The sequence below is a fragment of the Falco peregrinus genome, chromosome 13 (genome assembly GCF_023634155.1).
Source record: "Falco peregrinus isolate bFalPer1 chromosome 13, bFalPer1.pri, whole genome shotgun sequence".
Lineage (NCBI taxonomy): Eukaryota > Metazoa > Chordata > Aves > Falconiformes > Falconidae > Falco > Falco peregrinus.
In genome coordinates, this window is record NC_073733.1 from 22,967,032 (window position 1) to 22,986,828 (window position 19,797).

A 19,797-nucleotide genomic window follows, 5' to 3' on the forward strand; every position below is an offset into this window, starting at 1 on the left:
CCTTGTTGCTAAATGTAAGGCCAAGAGGGTCTGAGCGTGCCTGAGCAGAGCATGGCCTGTGTCCTCCAAGAGATCAACCTGTTCGCTTCTCTTGTGACATGAAATTCTTTCCTTCTCCACTGTCCTACCTCTGCTCTACACTACTGGGTTTGCTTGGGACTCAAGGAACAGGAGTAAAATCCCCTCAAACTCAGTGCACATCTCTAGCTGCACTAGTCTGCCAAAGCATGTTTGTACCTCTTTGCTGCTTAATGACCCCCGCGACACAGGACCAAGACGCTTGGAGCATGTTCCTCAACTGCTGCAGGCACTTGTCCAGGTTCCCTCAGGTGTGGTGCTTGCACGGTTAAGGGTTTCACTCGCTGAACCTGCTTCTTTCACTTGGCACAGCCCTGTCCCTCTCACGACCTCCCATCAGAACTCCCCACCACTTCGAGGTAAACTCCCCTTTGTCTCTCCTCTGAGAAAGGGGAGGAAGCCTGCTGCACCCTGCGCTGGCAAAGCACAGAGGAAAACATGCTCGTTACTAGCAAATCTGGGTGTGGTACGTGGTGGTATCACATTGTAGATGGCATCAGGACAGCCCTTGCTCCGGCCTTGTGGGTGGTGTTTCTGACTTCTCTGTAGTGACTGAAATAAAATGAGTGCAGCAACTGGAATTCATCTTATTCCCGCTCAGGAAATCTCTGGAGGGTTGGTTGTTACCACCCTCAGCCCTGTGCCAAGGAAACACAGGGCTGGAGCTCGGTGGTCTGTCACGTCCCTTCCAACCTCAACCCTTCTGTGATGCTGTTATTTTGTCCTTAACGGCACCTTCCAGGCCAGGGGATGACTGTGATTAGGAGACTGCTCCAGCCCAGCCTGCTCTTCACTCGCCGGGTGTTTGACAGAGAAGCTGACAATGGTGTGACACCTGCTCTCGGCTGCTGGAGTTCCGGTGTTCCCACACCCCTGAGCAGGCAGGAAAGTTTCAGCTGCCTGAACAGCATGCGGGGCCTGCATGGACGTGCAGACACTCCAGGGGCTTCTGCCTGGCCCAAGTGTCCTCTAGTTTACTTGGTGTTCTCCCCGTCTCCTCCAAGCAGCACCGACCCTGCCCCTTCCCAGCCCAAGTGGTATCAACTACCTCGTGTAGCAGAGGTCCCAAGCGGTGTCCTGCACCCTAAACATCTCCCTCCTGCCAGGCAGCTCAGACTGAGTGGCCCCTCTAACATAAGCCAAGACTTTGGTAGCAAACAGCCAGTGTCGTCCCCCCCACACCCCCACTCAGAGGCACAGAAGCCCACATCAGCGTTGGCAGCCACCCAGGCAAGGTCACATGTGTCAATGACATTCCAGCAACACTCGACGTTGTGCAGCACATCACACACAGTCTCCATGGGCACATCTGGGACATCAATGTGGCACTGCAAGGAGTACTGACAGCTCAGGACAGGCTCCCCAACCCCACCCTGTGCACCCCTCCCTGGCAGGGTCCCTGTGGGAGGGGGGTCCCTGTGCCCAGCAAGGGAACACTGCCATCAGGTTCCCAAACGCCTTGCACCACCAGGGGCAGAAGGGGCTGGCAAGGGCATGGGGAGAGGGACCCCACCACCAGTTTAAAAGCCCCACCTGGCTGGTTTAAAGCCCTTCTCATGCCACTCCCGAAGCCACGCCTGGAGCTCACCACTGTACTCTACACAGGACGGACTTGTACAACCTATGAGTAAAACAAGCAGAGACAGCCCAAGGGCCCTTGCAGCAGCAGGACAGTGAAGGTGTTGGTGAAATAACTTTATTTAGTGTGATACACGGCTGTGGTCAGACAGTCCATACTCATATTAATAGTCACACTTACTCGGCTAACAGCTAGGAGACAGCAGGGCCAGACACACACTCAATATTATACACATCCATAGAGAAGACAGTGGGAAGTGAACTATTTCATTTCACTAATTACCCGCCCCATTACTTAGGGTCTCCCCCCTCCCTCCCCCCTGGTCCGTGACTCAACAACACGACAGCAGAGCAGCGCACACCTGCCTGTGAGAAGGGGACAGCAAAACCTGTTCTACGGCAGACACGGACACACCGACAAACATCAGCAATTCCCACACAACAGGGGTATGTACAGAGGAGGGGGCCGAGTGGGACCTGGCTCTGCCAGCTGGGGCTGTGTGTAAAGGGGGGAAGGACACTCCAGAGCAGAATGGGAAACCACATCCCAGCTTCCTCCTGCAGGCCAGCTCACCCGGGAGGGGAAGGGACAGGGCTCTGGGGAACAGAATGTCAGTCACCAGCAGAGAGGTGACTTGCAAGCCAACGTGGGGACTGCCAGCTCCAGTCCAAGGCTGCCCCTTCCCCTCCCATGACAGCCCACAGGCTTCTGAAGCATGCAGGCTGTGTCAGTGACCAACGGACATCCTGCTAGGGGAGTGTCACTAATGACTGAATGCTGCTGTCCTCACCCATCACACTGTGGTCAGTCACTCTCCTGCCTACTACCATCCTCCCTGTCAGCATGACACAGGCCAGGAGATGAAAAAAACAGCGAATGGCTTACCATTATCTGACTGTTTTATCCTCCTCTCTGTCAACCTAACGACTTCTGGTTGGGACAGATGGATGAAAAAAAACCCAGTCAAAAGTCTCTGAAAAGCTCTATTAACATAATTAGAAACCAGGGGCAGGGGAAAGAAGAGGTATTTCCCAACCTCCAAGGTCGAGAAGTGACACCAAAATTCGCTTCAGCAGCATACAATCCCTCCATTCCTCTCCCCAGGTCTGACTATAAATCCCTGCCACTGCTCATCTCAGCTTTGGCCATGCTGCAGCTTCAAACTACCCCAAAAATGAGAATGCTACTAGCCCCATCCTCCAGAAGTCTACTACAAAGGCAGAAGCAGCTATGTATGATTTCACCAAGCAGCAACCTAGGTATGGGAGTAGAACAGCTATCGCTGCCCTTCACTCTGCTGTAGCTCTCCTGCTCCACGTGAAGAAGCTCCCAGTCTACATGATGAGGAACAAGAGAACAGAGACTAAGAAAGGAGCCTGAACAGCATCTGTGACTCCCAGGGCAGCTGTTGCCCTGTAGTGATGGATTTTGAGCAACTGTTTGCTTTCTCTGTTGACAGACAGGTCCCAGGTCTCTACAAACCACCCTGAGAAACTCTCCCCACCCAGCCTCAAGCTGCAAAGCCTCTGTACCCTCTTCCTTCCCCACATCTGACACCCAACACTCACCGAGCGCCAGCGTCCTCTGGATGGGAAGATATTCCAACTGAGGAGAGCAGTCTGTGGCATGTCTCTGCTACACAAACGGGAGCAACAAGGCCAAAGCTATCAGAGTCTGGGGGTTTCCAGTGCTGTGTATAACACGAGGGGCAAAACTCAGAAGTCGTGAGCAATGAGTTAGCCAAGATTATCCACAGAAAGGAGAAACTAAGGAGCTATTATTGTGTGTGCCCTGCAGGAAGCAAAAGCCTAGAAACAGATAACCTGTATTGTCCAAAAAGGCAAGGCCAAGTCAAACTGACTGGTTTAAAAGGAGCAGCCTTTCAAGAGAGGAAGTCGGGATGCAGGACAAAGACAGGGCTGGAGTGGACAGGGAACTAGTTAGGATGCAAGGCAGTAAGGAAGGTGGAAAGCCCACCCCCAAGCTTTATTTTTGTCTTCCCTAACTTTGTGGCTTTTCCATTGCATTCACAAGATACATCTGAGCAGACAGGCTCGAGGTGGGGAAGAGGGGGAGGAGGAGAGGAAGAGAGAGAGTGTAAAGGGCACCACAGTGCCAAAGTGCAACAACATAAAAAAATAAAATAAAAGACAGGACACTCATTCTGCACTCAGGGCTCATACCATGCAGTAACAGGGGCGGCCGGGGCTGCTCCCCACCAGTAAACAGGGAGTTCGCTCGCTTAGTAGATTGGTTTTTCAGCCCACAAAGTAGGGTTGCCTAGCCAATGCGCGGTGATGTTCTTCAGTGAGACTGGCCGGTTGGGGAATGTGCTGCTACAGAACAGGCCTGTTAGCAGGAGCACCCGCTCTCCGTTACTGGCTGCTCAGGAGGTTTCTCTAGTTTGATGTCAATCACTGCAGCAGACAAGTTAAGGCAATCACCCAATTCAAGGAAAAACAAGAAGGAAAGAACAGAGAAAGGGATCAATATCTGAGAAGGTTGTTAGCTGTCCCTTCTTGCTAAGGGCAGGTGTTTTAGCAGAGCAAACCATATCCTGCCTGAACAGAATTAACTGCAAACCAGCAGACTTGGTATGTCATGACCTTTTAGAGAACAGAGCCCAATCGGATAGGTCTGCACAGAAGACAGCTCTGTGCAAAAAGAGGAAAACATCAACAGTATTTTAAAACTGTGCATTTTATCCTAAGGTTAAGTGGAAAAAGCAAAATTTGTGCCTGCCATTATAAGTAGTTGTGTATGTTTATATATAGACCACAAGCAGGGTCATCAATTTACGTCCACAGCTAAGCACTACACTATACTGGCGGTTTCAGACACCTCTCTGCAAAAACCCAATAAGGCCCCTCCCCACAATGTGCCAAAAAGTCAGTAAGCCCAACCTAACAAAAGACAGTTGCCAAATTCTATGAGAACAGGAAAAGTTACTGATGAGAAAGCAAGGATACTGTCTTCTTTGCTCTTCTCTGGTGTGCTGTCCATCCCAGGTAAGGCAGCAGCCACACGACGGAAAAGCTGAAAAACAGCAATAGGAAAGCTGAAGGCTTGTCAGAAAAAAAAAAAATACATGTTAAAAACCCCACTGCCTTACAGAACTGTACAAACTTATAATGTAGGTACTTCAGCAAGCAAAGATTGACAAATGCTATGAGAATTTTATCTATGAAATCTAACAAGTTTTATTAAATTATTATTCAGTGCCTATCAAACAGGCAGGTTTATTTTACCTTTTTCTGCTTGAACACAACATGGAATTAATTGCCAACAGTTCTTCCAGGGACACACAGAACAGTTCCCCTCCTGCACGAAGCATGCCATTTCCAGCCTCAACTGCTTTTGCACACAGCACCATTACAGCGCACAACTCAGGACTTCTGATGAGTGACCTCGCAAGAGGCAGATGGTTTAAGAAGCCTATGGAATGACTGAGGTTTTACAACCCATCCTTTTGGTTCAATTCTGCTGCAAAACAGCTATTTCTGAGCAGAACAGCTGGCTCAAGTGAGCTGCATTTAAGCTGTTAAGGACACGCTAGAGCTAGGAAGGACTATCATATCCCCATAAAAACCAGAAAATAGTTTTGCATATATTTCCAAGTCAATGCTTAGAGCTCCTCCTGCTGACATCAATGCAGCAGCTAACACAATTCAGACACTGCTAAGCAGTCTGGTGAAACGTGCTGCATAAAGAACTAGAGGAAAGATGTCCTAATCATCATTTTTCTCACAGTAGCTTGGTAGGGGCTTCTCACCCACCCCTCCAAACTGCATTATTTGAAAAATCGAGCCACCGAGGTTCCAGCAAGGTGCTGCAGTTAGTATCTCTTTAGTCACTTACGTTCTCACTGCAAACACCCGCTAGGCAAATAAAGCAATAGTAAGTCAGAACCAAAGACTAAAGTGGATTCAATCCAGAATAGCCAAAAGAAACAAAACTGAAGTCTCCTAATCCCATTGTGAGGTTCTCCTAACCAGCTGGTGTGCAGCAAGCTGGTAAGTATGTTTCCCAGCTGCCACCAGCAGTACTTATGCTCCTTGCAGACCCCTGGACTTTACAGCTGCCTTACTCCCCAAGTTTTGCCACACTTCAGAATGATTCCTGAACTAGCAAAGAGTGCATTCACAAGCTTATAGCCAAGAGGTAATGGGCACAAACTGAAACACAAGAAATTCTGCTTAAACATAAGAAAAAAAGTTTAACTTTTTTTAAATTATTATTGTACAGATAGTCAAACACTGCAACAGTTGCCTGGAGAGATGGAGCCTCTATCCTTCGAGATACTCAAAACTCAGCTGGAGTCAGTTCTGGGCAGCCTGCTCTGAGCATGAAGGTTGGACTAGATCTCCAGAGAGCCCTTCCAACCTCAACTATTCCAAGATTTTCCTCTGCGGCTTGCAACAGAAGCAGGAACTTCTTTCTACTCTAGTGCACCAGCATCGTAAGCAATTATCCCAACCAATGCCAACACTGATTTTAGAAAACAGTGCATTAACTGTTAACAAAAGCAAAGGGAATGCACAGAACTGGGTTTGCCTGGCTGCACAAAATAGTGCCACTCCTATCCATCAGCACATTCTAGTTTTAGGTTCTCCTTTCTTTCAATGTAAGTTTGCTTAATTTAACAGGGAAGCACTGACTCGACAGGGAAGGAGCTTCCTCCAGATAACGCAGCAGCAGTAATCATTGGGCAAAAGGCATTTCAGGGGCTGACGTTAAACAATACAAGTAAATACCTGACAGAACACAACCCCCAAGCAGAGCATACACATACAGAGCAGTAAAGTACAGATTTCCTGGCTTTAGAATAGAACATTCATCTACCTGTTTCACATTGTATCCAGTCTTTGCACTGGTCTCAATAAACATCACATTCAGCTCTTTGGCTCTCTGTTCACCTTCTTCTGTAGTGATTTGCCTGGATGAAGACGCAAACAGAAGCACAAAGACAGAAAGGAAGAACAGACAGGAAGCATTAAGAGATGTCTGTGACCAAGATGCTTTTCACTGGAGAGCTGCTTCACCACCCCTTCCAAGAGCGCTCAGTCCATCAGTGGTGTCCTCAGGACCTCCAAGTCTTTAAGACCCCCAGGTCCTCCAGCTTTGAATGAAACAACCTCAGGTAAGTTACTCAGGGAATGCCTGGACTTTGACTGTTAGTAATGGATGGTCAGCACAGGATGAAGTTTGTGCAGGATATTTCACCTCATTCATAGCATCCTCAAAGGAAGGAAGAGCCCCCATACACTGCACCTGATACAAAAAGCAGTTTCCCAAAAGTCAATAGAAGAGAATTCCATGAGGTTACAGAGAGATTTCAGAAAGGCTCCAGCAGCAAGTACACTGCAACAGCAAGTGCTAGGCTGCTGCCTGCGAGCGAGCACCTGCAATTGCATCTCTGATCAATACCCTGTACATACCTGTTTCACATTATATCCTGCTTTAGCACTGGTTTCAATATACACCATATTCAGTTCTTGGGCTTTTCTCTCACCCTCCTCTATAGAAACCTGTCTACAGCAATGAGAACAAATCACAGAAAAGAAAAACCTAAACAAAGAAAAATACTCCAAAACCAAAATGAAAACTGCACGGAAAAAATAGCCACTAAGTGAAGCAACATTAACAGGGAAGAAAAATTTAACAGGCTGTACCAGATAAGAACAGTGTTATTTTTAGTTCAGCTTTTTGGCCTCAGAACTTAACTTGCATCATCACTTGGTTTTTACCATAGAACAAATGGCTTCCAATACACTGTATTCCATTTGGCAAAACATGACCAAGCTCAGACTGATACTGTGGCTTTGTACAGCCTTAAAAGGACCAGTATTTCAGCCTAACACAAATCTAACCTCCTTTTAAAAGAAAGACAAGGCAGCTTCTTCTCCTGGAAGTTGGATATACACCATAATTCCACATTCTAACTTAGACCAGGACTACTGTCACATTAAACTTCTAAAATAAGAGCTTCTAGCACTATATGAACTTCAAACGTAGCTATGTTTCAAACAATTTTCAGGTATTTTTAATTCTTATGGCAGTGCTGCATCAGCTGTCCTGTGCATGCACTCCACTTCACTTATGTACTATCAGGAAATTGTCCAAGGCTGTAATTATCCCCTTGGGTTTTCCAGTTCCAGATAAAACTGGATTTTGATAGAAATTAGAAGGCCTCCAATCTAAATGCCAGGTTATTCAGTTAGGGAGCTGCAGTTACTTCTAGCTCCCAGGAGGGCATAAGAGATACTAAGTTGTCAACATCCAGAACTGACTACAGTACACCACCTTGGATTTTGCTCTGTTGCTTTTGTAAACTGATTTCAGAGACTAGACTAATCCGAGGTCTTGCCACCAGCAGTTCTTAATCCAAATCAGCTACGCACATTTTTATCGTATTTCTGAAGCTCTGAGCACCAAGCTTCACCAATAATTCCAAAGTGCAAGGCACAGGACACTTAGAATGGCCTCCCACTGGAAGTGGGAAAAGCCAACAGTTGTCAAGCCTAAGGTGGTCTGCATGGAGGACAGAGAACACACTTCTCTAAGAACCATCAGTACAAAGCCCATACAGTGCCCAGCTGGAGCCTAACTTTATCCTTTTCCCCACTGACTCAAGCCACTAGCAAGTATTAGAATCGTCTGTGCTTTTCCTACTAGGCATGGCAAACAAAAACCTAACAGCATGACTTTTAAGGGACAAAGGGCAGAAAGCATCTGCTGACACCATTTTGTGCAGTCAAGGATGCTGGGTATTGTCTTGTACAAGCATTTGGACAACACTAAAACCACAAGGGAAAACTCACATCACAATACATTCTGCAGCAATATGTACACTGCAGGACTGAGTAAAGCAAGGCTTAGAATTTAAAATGTGGTAGCATCCAACAGTGAAACAGTGAGATCCCTATTTGGGCCATCATCCCAAGAAACAGTAAACAGGCAGTTCAGACAATAATGCCAGATTTTCCTGAGAAAACATTAATGTTCCACCTGTAAGGCCTTTCAATCTGTTATCAGATCAGAAGTATCTCATGAACAACCGAAGTATAAGGGTTTGATTTTTAAGACCTCATTTTGCTGTGCGATCCAGGCGTTTCCTACTTCTGTCTTTTTAAGATGCTTTCTTTTGCATCAGGTAATTCTCCATCATTTCAATACTTTGTATGTCCCATGACATACAAACCACACATTTTAGAGTACTTGGTGTATATGAAGATGTTTCAGCTTAAATTGTTTGGACTGTAAGGAACTGCATGGCTTACTCTATCTTCCCTTTGCCAACTACTACTGAAACTAACCATTAAAATAAAAATCTTTCCTTATCTACAATTTCTGATGACTTCATAAAGAATGATAAATCTCTGAAAACAAACAAAATTTTTGCTAAATCAACAATCAAGAGAAGAATCTGAAACAGAAATGCAAAAGCACAAGCCTGTGGTCTAAGAAGCCATTACATTGGTTATGTTGGTTGAAGTGGCATTGTAGGATTAAGAGTTTTAGCAGGAAAATACTTTATGACATTTTTGTGCAGTACATTGTCCACATGATTTTAAGAGTCTAATTAACTTTTTCCATCTCTTGGGGAAGCCCACTTTTGCTAATCTAGTTTCCTCTCACATATCCACAACATCTCAGTTTGTGTTACGACATGAAACTGATTCTCAGAAGGAAACCTTTTAGACTGTTACTGTAAAAGCTCATGCTTCATCTTGTAACAAGAAACTGTACTATGAACTTAACAGCTGCACATGTAGAATGATGTAAATAGGATTACAGTAGATTTCCTTACTTTTCCAAGACATCTTTCTGGCTTTATCTCAGCATGAAAAGAAAAATCACACACTCTGTCGTGAAATGTGGTATAGAGATAAAAGGAGGGGTTTTTCAGGTGGGTTTGTTTTAACCGAAAGGGAATAACTTTCATTTGCTGAAACCAGAAAACTAAACTTAATGACAAGCCATTTATGCTTCATTTAAAATCAACAATTGTTTTGAAGACAGACCAGTCAGCCAGTTCCTTGCTTTTACAGGGCAGCTCCCCTCCATTACCTCTTGTCTGCCAGGTCAGTTTTGTTCCCCACCAACATGATGATGACATCACTTCCTCTCTCTGTCCGCACATCATCAATCCACTTGGAGGTTTGCTGGAAAGAATTCAAGTCTGTAAAGAAGAATCAAATAGGAGTGCTGAGGATAAAACTTTTTAGAGAGGGAGAATGCTATGCCTGTACTCAGGTGCTTCTCCAGATCTCACCACACCACATATAAATGACCCATAAATTGTTTTCTGCTCAGAAAAACAAGGAGGGGGAAAAAACATTTCTAATGGTAATCATCTTTTTGCAGAACTTCTGGTTGTAACTTATTAGTTCTGCTTACATGTAGCATTTCAAATAATGAGACATCAAAGTATCACTCACTTGTAATGTCATAGACTACCACAGCAATAGTGGAGTCGCGGATGTAGCTGGGAATGAGACTGCGGAACCGCTCCTGGCCTGCTGTGTCCCAAAGCTGCAGCCGAACCTGCTGGTACCAGGCCAGGGAGAGCACAGAGAAAGAGAGAGAAAGAGAGCAAGAGAGAAAAGAAAGGAGGAAACTGTCCTTTAGAGAAAAGGCCATTTCTACAATCAACTGTATGCAGCTCAGTCTGAGAAGCTGACCTTGTAATCTTACCCAAAATATCCAAACACCACAGAAGTTTGCTTTTTTGACTGTAGACAATGTGCTTTTAATTACCTCCTTTGCTCATCTAGAGATTCTGTTATTCCCAAAGAGTCCTAGGTTATGACTGCTACCTTACTGCTGATAGCAGTGCCTAACAATACAGAGCTGGTTTTCCTGCTCTACCCAGGATTATGTATGGGGTCATGACAGGACTCCTAGCATAGAGCATCTCAAATCACAGCTTTCTTGGGCAATTCCCACGTGACAGACATGCAATTCCCCCAGCCATGTAGTAAAATAGCATCTATTCTTCAGCATCAAGCATCCAGAAGATAGCAATGAGGATCTTCAGGCAAGATTAAGGCAATCAACAACCTCCGTTCCAGCTGAAACAAAAGCAGGTGTTACACACCGCAAGCTTCACAAGACACAAATGGCACAGGGCTCACCATCTCAGATAAGCACAAGAGTCAGATACAAGCACAAATGCTACGAGAGGCACAGTTTGATCTCCAGAACTATGCCCAAACACAAATTGACCTATCGTACACAGCAGCTCTAAGGTCTGGGACCTGCCTGTTTGAAACAACAATAGTCAAAACATGCCCAACTACCACACTGAATGCTTAACAGCAGCTTTTCACAACTGGGAGTGATAACATTTCCTTCCCAGTCATTACTCCACACTGTGAGCGGTACAAGTAGCACTCACTGTCAGAAAACACGATTGCTGTTGGCATTCTCAACAGGCATGAGTTTCACAGGAGGGCAGATACTGGTTCCCAGCTTAATTACATGACTTGGTTAAATGTGCTCACAAAGCCACTTATTCACCAATGAGGGAGAGCAGCTGTTTATGCACAGAACAGTAGTTAATAAGGCAGCTTGCAGGAGACTGGCTACATGGGAGAAAGCAGTTACAGAAGGACCAATAATTGGCTTGTTTAGAAAAGAAATACAAGCTGGACAGAGCACATGCCTGCAAAGTGTTTTGCTACTAGCAGATTCAAAACAACATCCTATCTACATCAGGATATGTAGATCTGATGAACTGCGGCTTCAGGAAGATTAGGGCTTATAGCTCATGCTTTGTTTTGAAGGCAGCCTTGATTACAGTAGCAAAAGTCAAGGCTCTACTACCCCAGGAAACTCAGGGTGACTATCTCCAAGCACCTGGACAATATTACATCAGTGCTGAAAGATCAGATTGATAATGACAGCTCCTGGCTCTTGTTTCTGGACTTCACAACAAGCTCCCACGGAGTCCCCGAAACATTGCTGCTACACCAGACTATTCACCCAGGAAGTTTACCAAACTGATGATTTAAACACTCCAAACTTCAGACTCACAAAGAAGCAACCAGAGGAAGTACCACAGAACCAGGGAAGAACTGGTCCCAGTAATCTTGTTGTAGTGAAGGGTAGTGCTGTTTGAGGGAAGGCCTTCAGCTAATATGCAAGTACATGCAGGCACCCCTGAAGCGACCTGAGAAAGTGAGCTACAGTATTTCTGTGGCTTCTTGTTTCTACAAGTCAAAATTTGTGTGCACCCATTTTGGAGGAGAAGAGAAAATATAAACAGAAAATATAAACCACTCAAACAGAACAGTGTGCTAGTGACCCTACCAGTACAGAAAGATGAAAGCTCCTCAACCAAGAATTAACCCAGCCTCTCTCAGAAACAAAGCAACTTGTTCACAAAGGGGCCCAAGTTGCAGTATGGACTTTCACCACGGATGTCTCCACAGGCTACTTGCATTTCAAGATGCCCAGCAGATTAACAGTAACTAAGCAATTTCTCATTTTTCTTCTCAGCTCCCCACATGCTAGCTAACAGTTTTTCTCTACAAGTTAAAAGTATCTTGGCTGGCGCTTAAGTATACCCTGTGGGACTATCCCTATTTTACACTACCATGACCAGGATTAACTTACAGGAGACTATTTGAGGTTCCCACCACAAAAGACAACATACAGCTCTTCAGAGTGATAAAGGAAACTGGTTTTTTTTCAAATGCACTAGCGCTCACCATCACGATGCCCCCAGAAGTACACGAGCATGTTCCTTCATTAACACAAGAAAACTGAAAGCCTCTCAATCACTAAGAACAGAACAAAGAGCAGTAAAAAAGAAAAAATGAAATTATCTGAAAAGATTGGACCATTAACAAAGTATGATGAGATCAGCTTTCACTTAATTATATTTGACGTGTGTGGAAGCTGTTAAGAACTGCCTAGACTGGCAAGATTTTTCCACCTGCCTGGATAAACAGCATTCTGTACTGTACTGTCATAACAGTGGGGAGAGAAGATGCCAGCCTATGCAGCCTGCCTAACCTAGACGAGTTCCCAGCATAAGTTACCATGTGCACATCTCAGCACACCTCAAACAGATCACTTCAGTTTTACATTAGTTTACATCAAACCAGCAATCCTCCCAAAGTCAACTACTTAAGCTACAGGACTGGGAGAAAGGCCACATGATTATCTGCCCTCAATATGCAAGATAAATCATAACAGAAATCTATTATTTGTTAAGCACTTCAGTTAACCCAAGCAAAACAAATCCCTGGCCCATAAAGCCATAGAGTTTGTGACAGAATAAACACGGGCCAGAGATTTTTCATCTGCGCTGCGTTCTTTCCTTAGACATGGTGTTGGCTCACTGGTATAAATCCCGTCTAGATATTTATGCTAATACTGTAGCTTAACCAAAAGAGCCAGATCAACTGGAATGGGTTCTAACGAATTAATATCTTTGTATCTTATACTTAAAATATTCACACTAAAAGTTATAGGGAATTTCCCTCTACGCTTGTTTACTCTTTATAAACTATGGTAGTTACATCTGTTCTCTTTCAAAAGCTCTCGTTACACATATGAATTGCCAGCGCTCTTCTTCAAAGAAATGGGAGTCTTGAATCCTCTTAAGTTGCTACATATCTTTTATTTAAATGGGTGTTGTACTGTTTTACCTGCTCTGACAGTGTTCTTTTGCTTTGGCATCTGAAGCTGTTACTTGTATTACCTCTCAAGTTATCCAGAAAGGAAAAAAAATAAATAATTGAGGTTTAAAAAAAACTGAAACCCAAATCAGAAAAGGTACACAGCTTTCCAAAGACTACCAACCACCTTTCATTCCAACCAGCAGACAAACGAGAAGTCACAATCCCTATTCACCTACCTGCCAATCCTCTATGTCATTTTATCATTTTTGCTTTGAGCAGACCAGAGTTTTCCAGTTTCCCAATTTCTGTACTACGGGATGGAGTTACCACTGGTTGTGGGGGAAGATGCTCAGCTATGTCCCCCTGAGCCCATGAAACTGGGGCCAATGGTCTACCTTAACTCTTTTCAGATAACACCACTACTTCCAATGCATAAAAGGTACATGTTAAAAGCAAGGTCCCTGCAGACACTCCGGCTCAATACCTACTTGTAATGTCAAAGACAATGACAGCCACAGCAGAGTCACGGATGTAGCTGGGAATGAGGCTGCGGAACCTCTCCTGGCCGGCTGTATCCCACAGCTGCAGCCTGATCTGGGAAATGGAAAAGTGTAGGGGAAGAAGGAGGGGGAAGAGCAGGAAAATGAAAAACAAAACCAAAACTCAAGTGAAATAAAAATAATAATTAAAAAAAATTGCAAGGCAAAAATAATGCAACAAAAGGAAAGTTAAAATGGAACAGAAATGTGAAAAGAGCCAACGACACTTCTGAACACATTCGCACAGCAACCTCAGCCCAGCACATCTGAGAAACTTCCCTCCCTCTGCAGACCCATTAACAACTCACACATGTATCGTTCCATTTCATCGTAAGACCAAGATATCCCTAGAAAATACCTTCTCACACCATCTGCTGACAAGGGAAAGAAGCATACATACCTGAGGGCATCCTGCCATGTAAGGACTCTGGCTATAATGGCCTCACAAGCAGACTGCAACCTACAGCTAGTGAGATGCAGTGACTCCTAACCGTGAGGAGTGCACCACCCAGCTACTGATGAACCCACTGGAAAGCCAGATCCGGTGAAGCATAGTAGCAGGGTACAAGCCGGAACAGCAAACACCCTTGACTGGCTTATCTCATGCATAAATCCAACAAGTCTGTGAGGATATTGAGACACAGAAAAGACAAGACTACTACTTCGTCCCTCAAGAATGCGGTTGTAGCTGTAACATGGAACTGGCAGCGTGACAGTCAGGATCGAGGACAGGGCTTCTCGTGGCCCCAGTTCACTTAATGCCACAGGTCCCAAAGCACCTGAAACGTGCTGGAAATGGCACACTGACAGCTGCCTTCTGTGGGAGGCTACTGGAGATTGTTTTGAAGAAACACACTCCACATGTATTTGTCCATTCTGTTGGCTAGTACATGCTACCCAGGCCATATTTAGAGCCGAGTGATCCAGCATAGGTATAATTTCAGGATTTATCATTTGGTGTAAGGACACATCAAATACGCCGAAGCATATGCTGCAGTCAGAGGCTTAGCAATCTTCATTTCAAGCCCAGCAGTCAAAGCCTATTGCAAAACACAGCATTAGCCAGATATAAGAAGTTATTTCAATGTCTGAATTCTCCCAGCTTGTGTGCTTGTATTTCTCCCTCCTCTTATCTGCATTCAACACCTCTCTGTTATTTAAACAAGCTTTATGGGCTCTGTGGACCACTTATATAACCAGGAAAGCTAACAGTATATCCAACATGGCAAAGAAAATGGTATTTTCTGGATAGTGGCTAGCGGTTGAGGGACCTAACCTACACAACCACAAGAAATAAGACTACACTGCTGAAAACAGCATACAGGCCTTCCAACTTGCTTCCACAGGTGCCAAGCAGCATTCCCAGGATCTTTGTCTTCCTCTGCCACTGCCACTACCATTCAAGAATGTTACCAAAGTAGTTTCTCTCAAAGATTGTGCAAGGTCTTTTCTAACAGCAAATCACTGCTAAGATGGCAGAGAAGCACTCATGAAACTCACCACATGCACTGGCATGAGACTTCTTCAGAAACAACAACCCCAAAGCAACATAAACTACTTCCACCACACCACTGGCCCCTTCCTCTCTGCAACAGTTTCATACTTCCAGCCAGTAGTAAAACTAGCAAAACCTGAACTAATGAAAAGCGAAATACTGGAAGACAGGAGAGGGATGCGACGGATCTCTTTATGCAAAAAGTAGTGTCATGCAAGCTAAATCTAAAACTGCTTTATTAACAGTGCATCAGAAATGTGTTACAAAAGGAGCCTTTCTGCAAGGAGGAGGAACTTTGCCACCACTGGTAACCATGAATGACTTCAAGACTTTGAACTGCCCAGCATCTGCTTAGACCTATTTATACTAACAATCTCAGAGGCACAGCTCAAATTCTGGGAGCAAACGATGCCTACGGTACACGTAACAGACAGCCCATTCCCCAGTATATGGACATTAGCTTGCCCCAGTTTTGCATGAAAGATTTTGACTTCATTCTAGAGATAGCAGATATTAACAAGAATCAGAAACAGGAGAGTGGGTCAGCAATTTGATTCAACAAAGGCTGTCCCTCTGAAAGCTGCTGTGGGATTTCAGCAGCCATTGGAGGAATGGCCAGGTGAAACAGCACGCACAGCAACTGCTGCTCCCGTGACTGCAGTTGCCATGCTATCACACAGATGCCTCACTTACCGTGCGATCTTCAAGATACATTGTTTTTGACAGGAAATCAATTCCAATGGTTGCCTGAAAAGAAGAAAAGCATTAGTAACTGCAACTTGGCCTTCCAGCATCTGCACATCAGATCTTTCTACACAAACTTCCAGAAATGTTCACAAACTTACAATTTAGCTGCTGAAGTCATTTGCCTTCAATATAATTGATAAAAACAAAGCAATCTGGATATCTGCACCATTTTCATTTCACATCATTCTTCCAACACTTCTCAATTGCACAAGAACCTCCAAGTCTCAATTTCAGCCTGGCATTCATGCATCTTAACAAAGATCGTATCTGAACAGGCATCCCCTTCTGGTCTACCACAATTCAGTCTGTAAGAATTATCTTATTAGAAATAAACAAAAGGTAGAGCAAATTACATATATAAACTGTGGGCAACTGCACTGAAAGCTAAAAAGCACTGTTTATTTGGATCTTTCCATTGCAGAACGTGCTTCCTTTCCAGTGACATTCATTTCCCAAGCAGTTCTTCCTGTAGGTCTCCTTCCATTCACATTTCCATTGCTATACAGCAATTCCGATAAAGACATTTAAAGTCATTTACTAAGTTAGATGTGCTCCCAGGCACTTAAATCAAGCAGATGTCCTAGCCCTAACCAGAAGACAGGTTACAGATATAACAAATTTTAGTATTTTAGACAGATTATCTCCAGTATTAACAAGGGTGCACAATGTGTTGTGGAAGGTCTCCATCAGAACGCAAACCATTCCAACGCAGAAGAGACCACAACAGTCAATTTCTGTATCAAGTACTTATTTCTGGGAGTCCAATTTTCTGCAGCCAGGAGACAGTTTATAACAACTATGATAAGCAGATAAATCCATGAAAGCACCTTACAAAAGTCAGGAAAAGAAACAGAAAGCACCAGAGGATCCAGTTCCAGTGAAAGACTAGTCCTCAAGGAAAAAAAATCTTCTCTTCCTTTTCCAATTTAAAACTATCCCAGTCTAAACCAGCAACTCTTTCTGGCCTGGAGTAAAAGAAACCACCCTAGTCTCATCTTCTTTAAAGGTATTTGGTATTCTCTTGAAATACTGCTAAGTGCTTTTTATAGGACTAACCCTTCCTGAAATCTTCAGGCCTCTTACATATCTTCAGCTTTTCACCTGCAGCCTCTTCATCCCTACTCTGCTCCTTCCCTGCCAGAACTTCCCTAGCCTGTTCCATCTATAGCCTTCTAGTAAAAAAAAAAAAAAAAAAAAAAGGTAATAATTAAAAAAACTCAAAGAAAGAATATACCATGCTGACTTCTTGCAGATCTATCTCTCTGGACTCAACTATTCCTACTTAAATGGAAAACCTCTAAAGATGCTAGAGAAACAACGTTCATACCTTACTCACTCTAACTCCTTCCTGAGACTTCCATATCCATCATCTTCTCCATTACCAACCCCATAAACCAGTATTTCTCCCTTTTTTCCTCAAGGCATCTCACATATTCAGACAGGATCTAAACCTCACTTTTTTGTACACTGTATTTCCTGACACCATATTAGATGCTTGGGCTTAATCATGAAGTCTCACCTCCATTTCAAGGCACATTACAACCTTACATGATATTGAAATGACATTTCATGGAAAAATGCGCTTGGCCCTAACAGTTCCCACAGGCATACAATTTTATAGCAAGGAATAGTTTTACCCTATATATCTATTAATAATATAGATTATTAATAGATACTACATATCTATTAAAAAAAAAAAAAAAAAAAGAGACTACCACATACCTGGTAAGTATTGTCAAAACTGTCATACATAAACCTGGTGATCAGAGAGGTCTTCCCAACTACAAAAGAAGAGAAAAGTTACTTTCAAGCAGCAGTGGGAAAAAATAACCACTGCTTTGGAAGCCACACACTGGTAGTGCTGATCAGAATGCAGCTGCCAATCTAAGGCTACTCCTGAAAAATAACCAGCTAAGAAATTAATTTACAAAATGACAGAAGCATATTCAGCCAAATCAATCTCAGTAAATAAAATTAAACATGATGATAACTTGGTCCTCAAATTAGGTATGTTGTGATGCATATGACAAAAAAATAATGTCTTTGCTTCAAGCAAGCAGTAAATCTGCTTTGTTACTCATATTTTGCTACTTATGTAATCACCAGGTCTAGGACATGCAAGCATAAACATCAAACCAAGACAGAGCGATGTCCTGAACGCTGTTTAGCCACCTCTGGCTGGATAGAAAAGCAACATTCAGGGCTTAACATCCTTTCTTGATAACAAGATTTTAGATACAGAGTAAACTTTGGTAGCTTGCTTAAAAACTTTACATTTACATCTCCAAATATTATCAAGAGACAAAGTGCAGAAATGACAAGAAATGGGAACCATGGGTACGATTTCTGATTCTCTCTCGGAAAGCTGGAAGAAACCAAGAAAAATTCAAAGGACATGGATGAAAAAGAAGAGGGAAAAGGAATAAACTGCCTGGAAATGTTGTGAAATTGAGAATATTGGAGAGGGTTAAAAACAGGTTAGACAAATGTTTATCAGCAGTAAAGTCGATCCTGCCTTGGTAAGGCAGGGGAATTGAATAAATTCTAGAGATTCCTCCAAGACCTACAGTTCTGGGGTCTGACGCAAGGTAAGCGGTAAGAGATCTAAAGAGTAATACAACAAAGAACACCATAATTTCAAGGAAAAGATACAACTCATCCATATATTACGAGGAAAGGAGTACAAAAGGGAATCGACTTCAGGTTAAACAAACAAAAAGACGCTAAGGGAGGCAGCAGCCATGCCACACCAACAGCACCGCCCTGCCGCTTGTTTCCTCTCTCCACTGTACGCCACACGCGCGGTGCGACGGCCAGAGACACCGCACGCGGGGCGGAGCGGCAGCCCCCGAGCCGCCGCCGCTCCCCGCGCCCGGCCCCGCGCCTCCCCACGCACGGCGGCGGGCGGGCGGCCCGGGGGCAGGCAGGCCGGCTGCGCGGCGGGAACGGGCACCGGGCCGCTCAGCAGCCCCGCGCTTCCCGCCGGCTGGAGCCCAAGGCCGGACCTCGGCGGGCCGCCCCTCCCTCGGGCGGGCTCCCTCCGGCCGCCGCCTCCCGCGGGGGGCCTGACGGCTTCTTACCGCCTTCCCTCAGGCGGAAAGAGGCCCTTAACGGTTCCGCCGCCGCCGCCAGACTCTCACGGCCCTCACCGGATCCTCCCCCGCCGCGGGAGCCTTCGGCGCTCCCTCGCCCCCCCAGCGCCCCCCCGGGCCCCTGACGGCTGCTCGCCGCCCCCCCCCGCAGGGGAAGGCCCACGACGGCTCCTCATCCTCCCCCCGCGCGGGGCCGGGGCCGGGGCCAGGGCCAGGCCCCTGCCGCCCCCCGCCGCCCCGCTCACCGCTCTGCTCGCCCAGAAAGACGAGCTTGAACTTCCTCAGCGGGTTCCCGAACTCGCCGCCGCTGCCGGGGGCGGACATGGCGGCGCGGGGAGGCCGAGCTGGAGCCGTGACTGAGGAGAAGGAGACACCGCCGCGCGCACACCGGCACCGCCGCCGCCCCGCCCGCCGCGTCGTCGTCACTTCCGCCGCCGTCACCCGCACGTCACTCCGCCACACCCCGGGGCGGGCGGTTGCCATGGCGCCGGGCCGGCCTCCGGGGGCGGGCAGAGGCCCGCTGTACCTGGGGCGGGGTCCGCCGGGGGCGGCCTGTACCGGAGGGGCCCGGCCGGGAGCGGCCACTGGCGGATTCTGGAGCGTCTCACCCTCCCGCCGAGGCCCGCGGCAGCCT

At 45.6% G+C, this 19,797-nt stretch overlaps 1 protein-coding gene across 9 annotated transcripts; it reads right to left on the reverse strand.

The window, feature by feature from the left end:
- Nucleotides 1–1,758: 1,758 nt before the first annotated feature.
- Nucleotides 1,759–19,661, reverse strand: RAB41 (RAB41, member RAS oncogene family). Of its 9 annotated transcripts, XR_008749750.1 has the most exons (9): nucleotides 19,409–19,661; nucleotides 17,794–17,852; nucleotides 16,018–16,071; nucleotides 10,099–10,204; nucleotides 9,728–9,839; nucleotides 6,500–6,593; nucleotides 4,627–4,693; nucleotides 3,841–4,074; nucleotides 1,759–3,347 (listed from the first exon to the last, which is right to left on the reverse strand). XR_008749750.1 is itself a non-coding variant. In XM_055818393.1 (8 exons), exons 1-8 carry the CDS (start codon nucleotides 19,644–19,646, stop codon nucleotides 4,010–4,012), a joined length of 795 nt encoding a protein of 264 aa, XP_055674368.1. In that variant the 5' UTR covers nucleotides 19,647–19,661; the 3' UTR covers nucleotides 1,759–4,009. The 9 variants fall into 9 exon arrangements, 6 of the variants coding, with proteins under 6 accessions (XP_055674368.1, XP_055674372.1, XP_055674369.1 ...); XM_055818393.1 differs by having other exon boundaries at nucleotides 1,759–4,074; XM_055818397.1 differs by lacking the exon at nucleotides 6,500–6,593 and adding an exon at nucleotides 7,096–7,189 and having other exon boundaries at nucleotides 1,759–4,074.
- Nucleotides 19,662–19,797: the final 136 nt, after the last annotated feature.

What these genes read in the sequence shown, in the direction of transcription:
- RAB41 (XM_055818393.1), bottom strand. Translation starts at nt 19,646, where the DNA reads ATGGCAACCGCCCGCCCCGGGGTGTGGCGGAGTGACGTGCGGGTGACG. An exon ending in CTTTCTGGGCGAGCAGAGCG is followed by an intron (nt 17,853 to 19,408) that starts GTGAGCGGGGCG and finishes CTTCTTTTGTAG; the next exon opens with TTGGGAAGACCTCTCTGATC. An exon ending in GTTTTGACAATACTTACCAG is followed by an intron (nt 16,072 to 17,793) that starts GTATGTGGTAGT and finishes TCTTCTTTTCAG; the next exon opens with GCAACCATTGGAATTGATTT.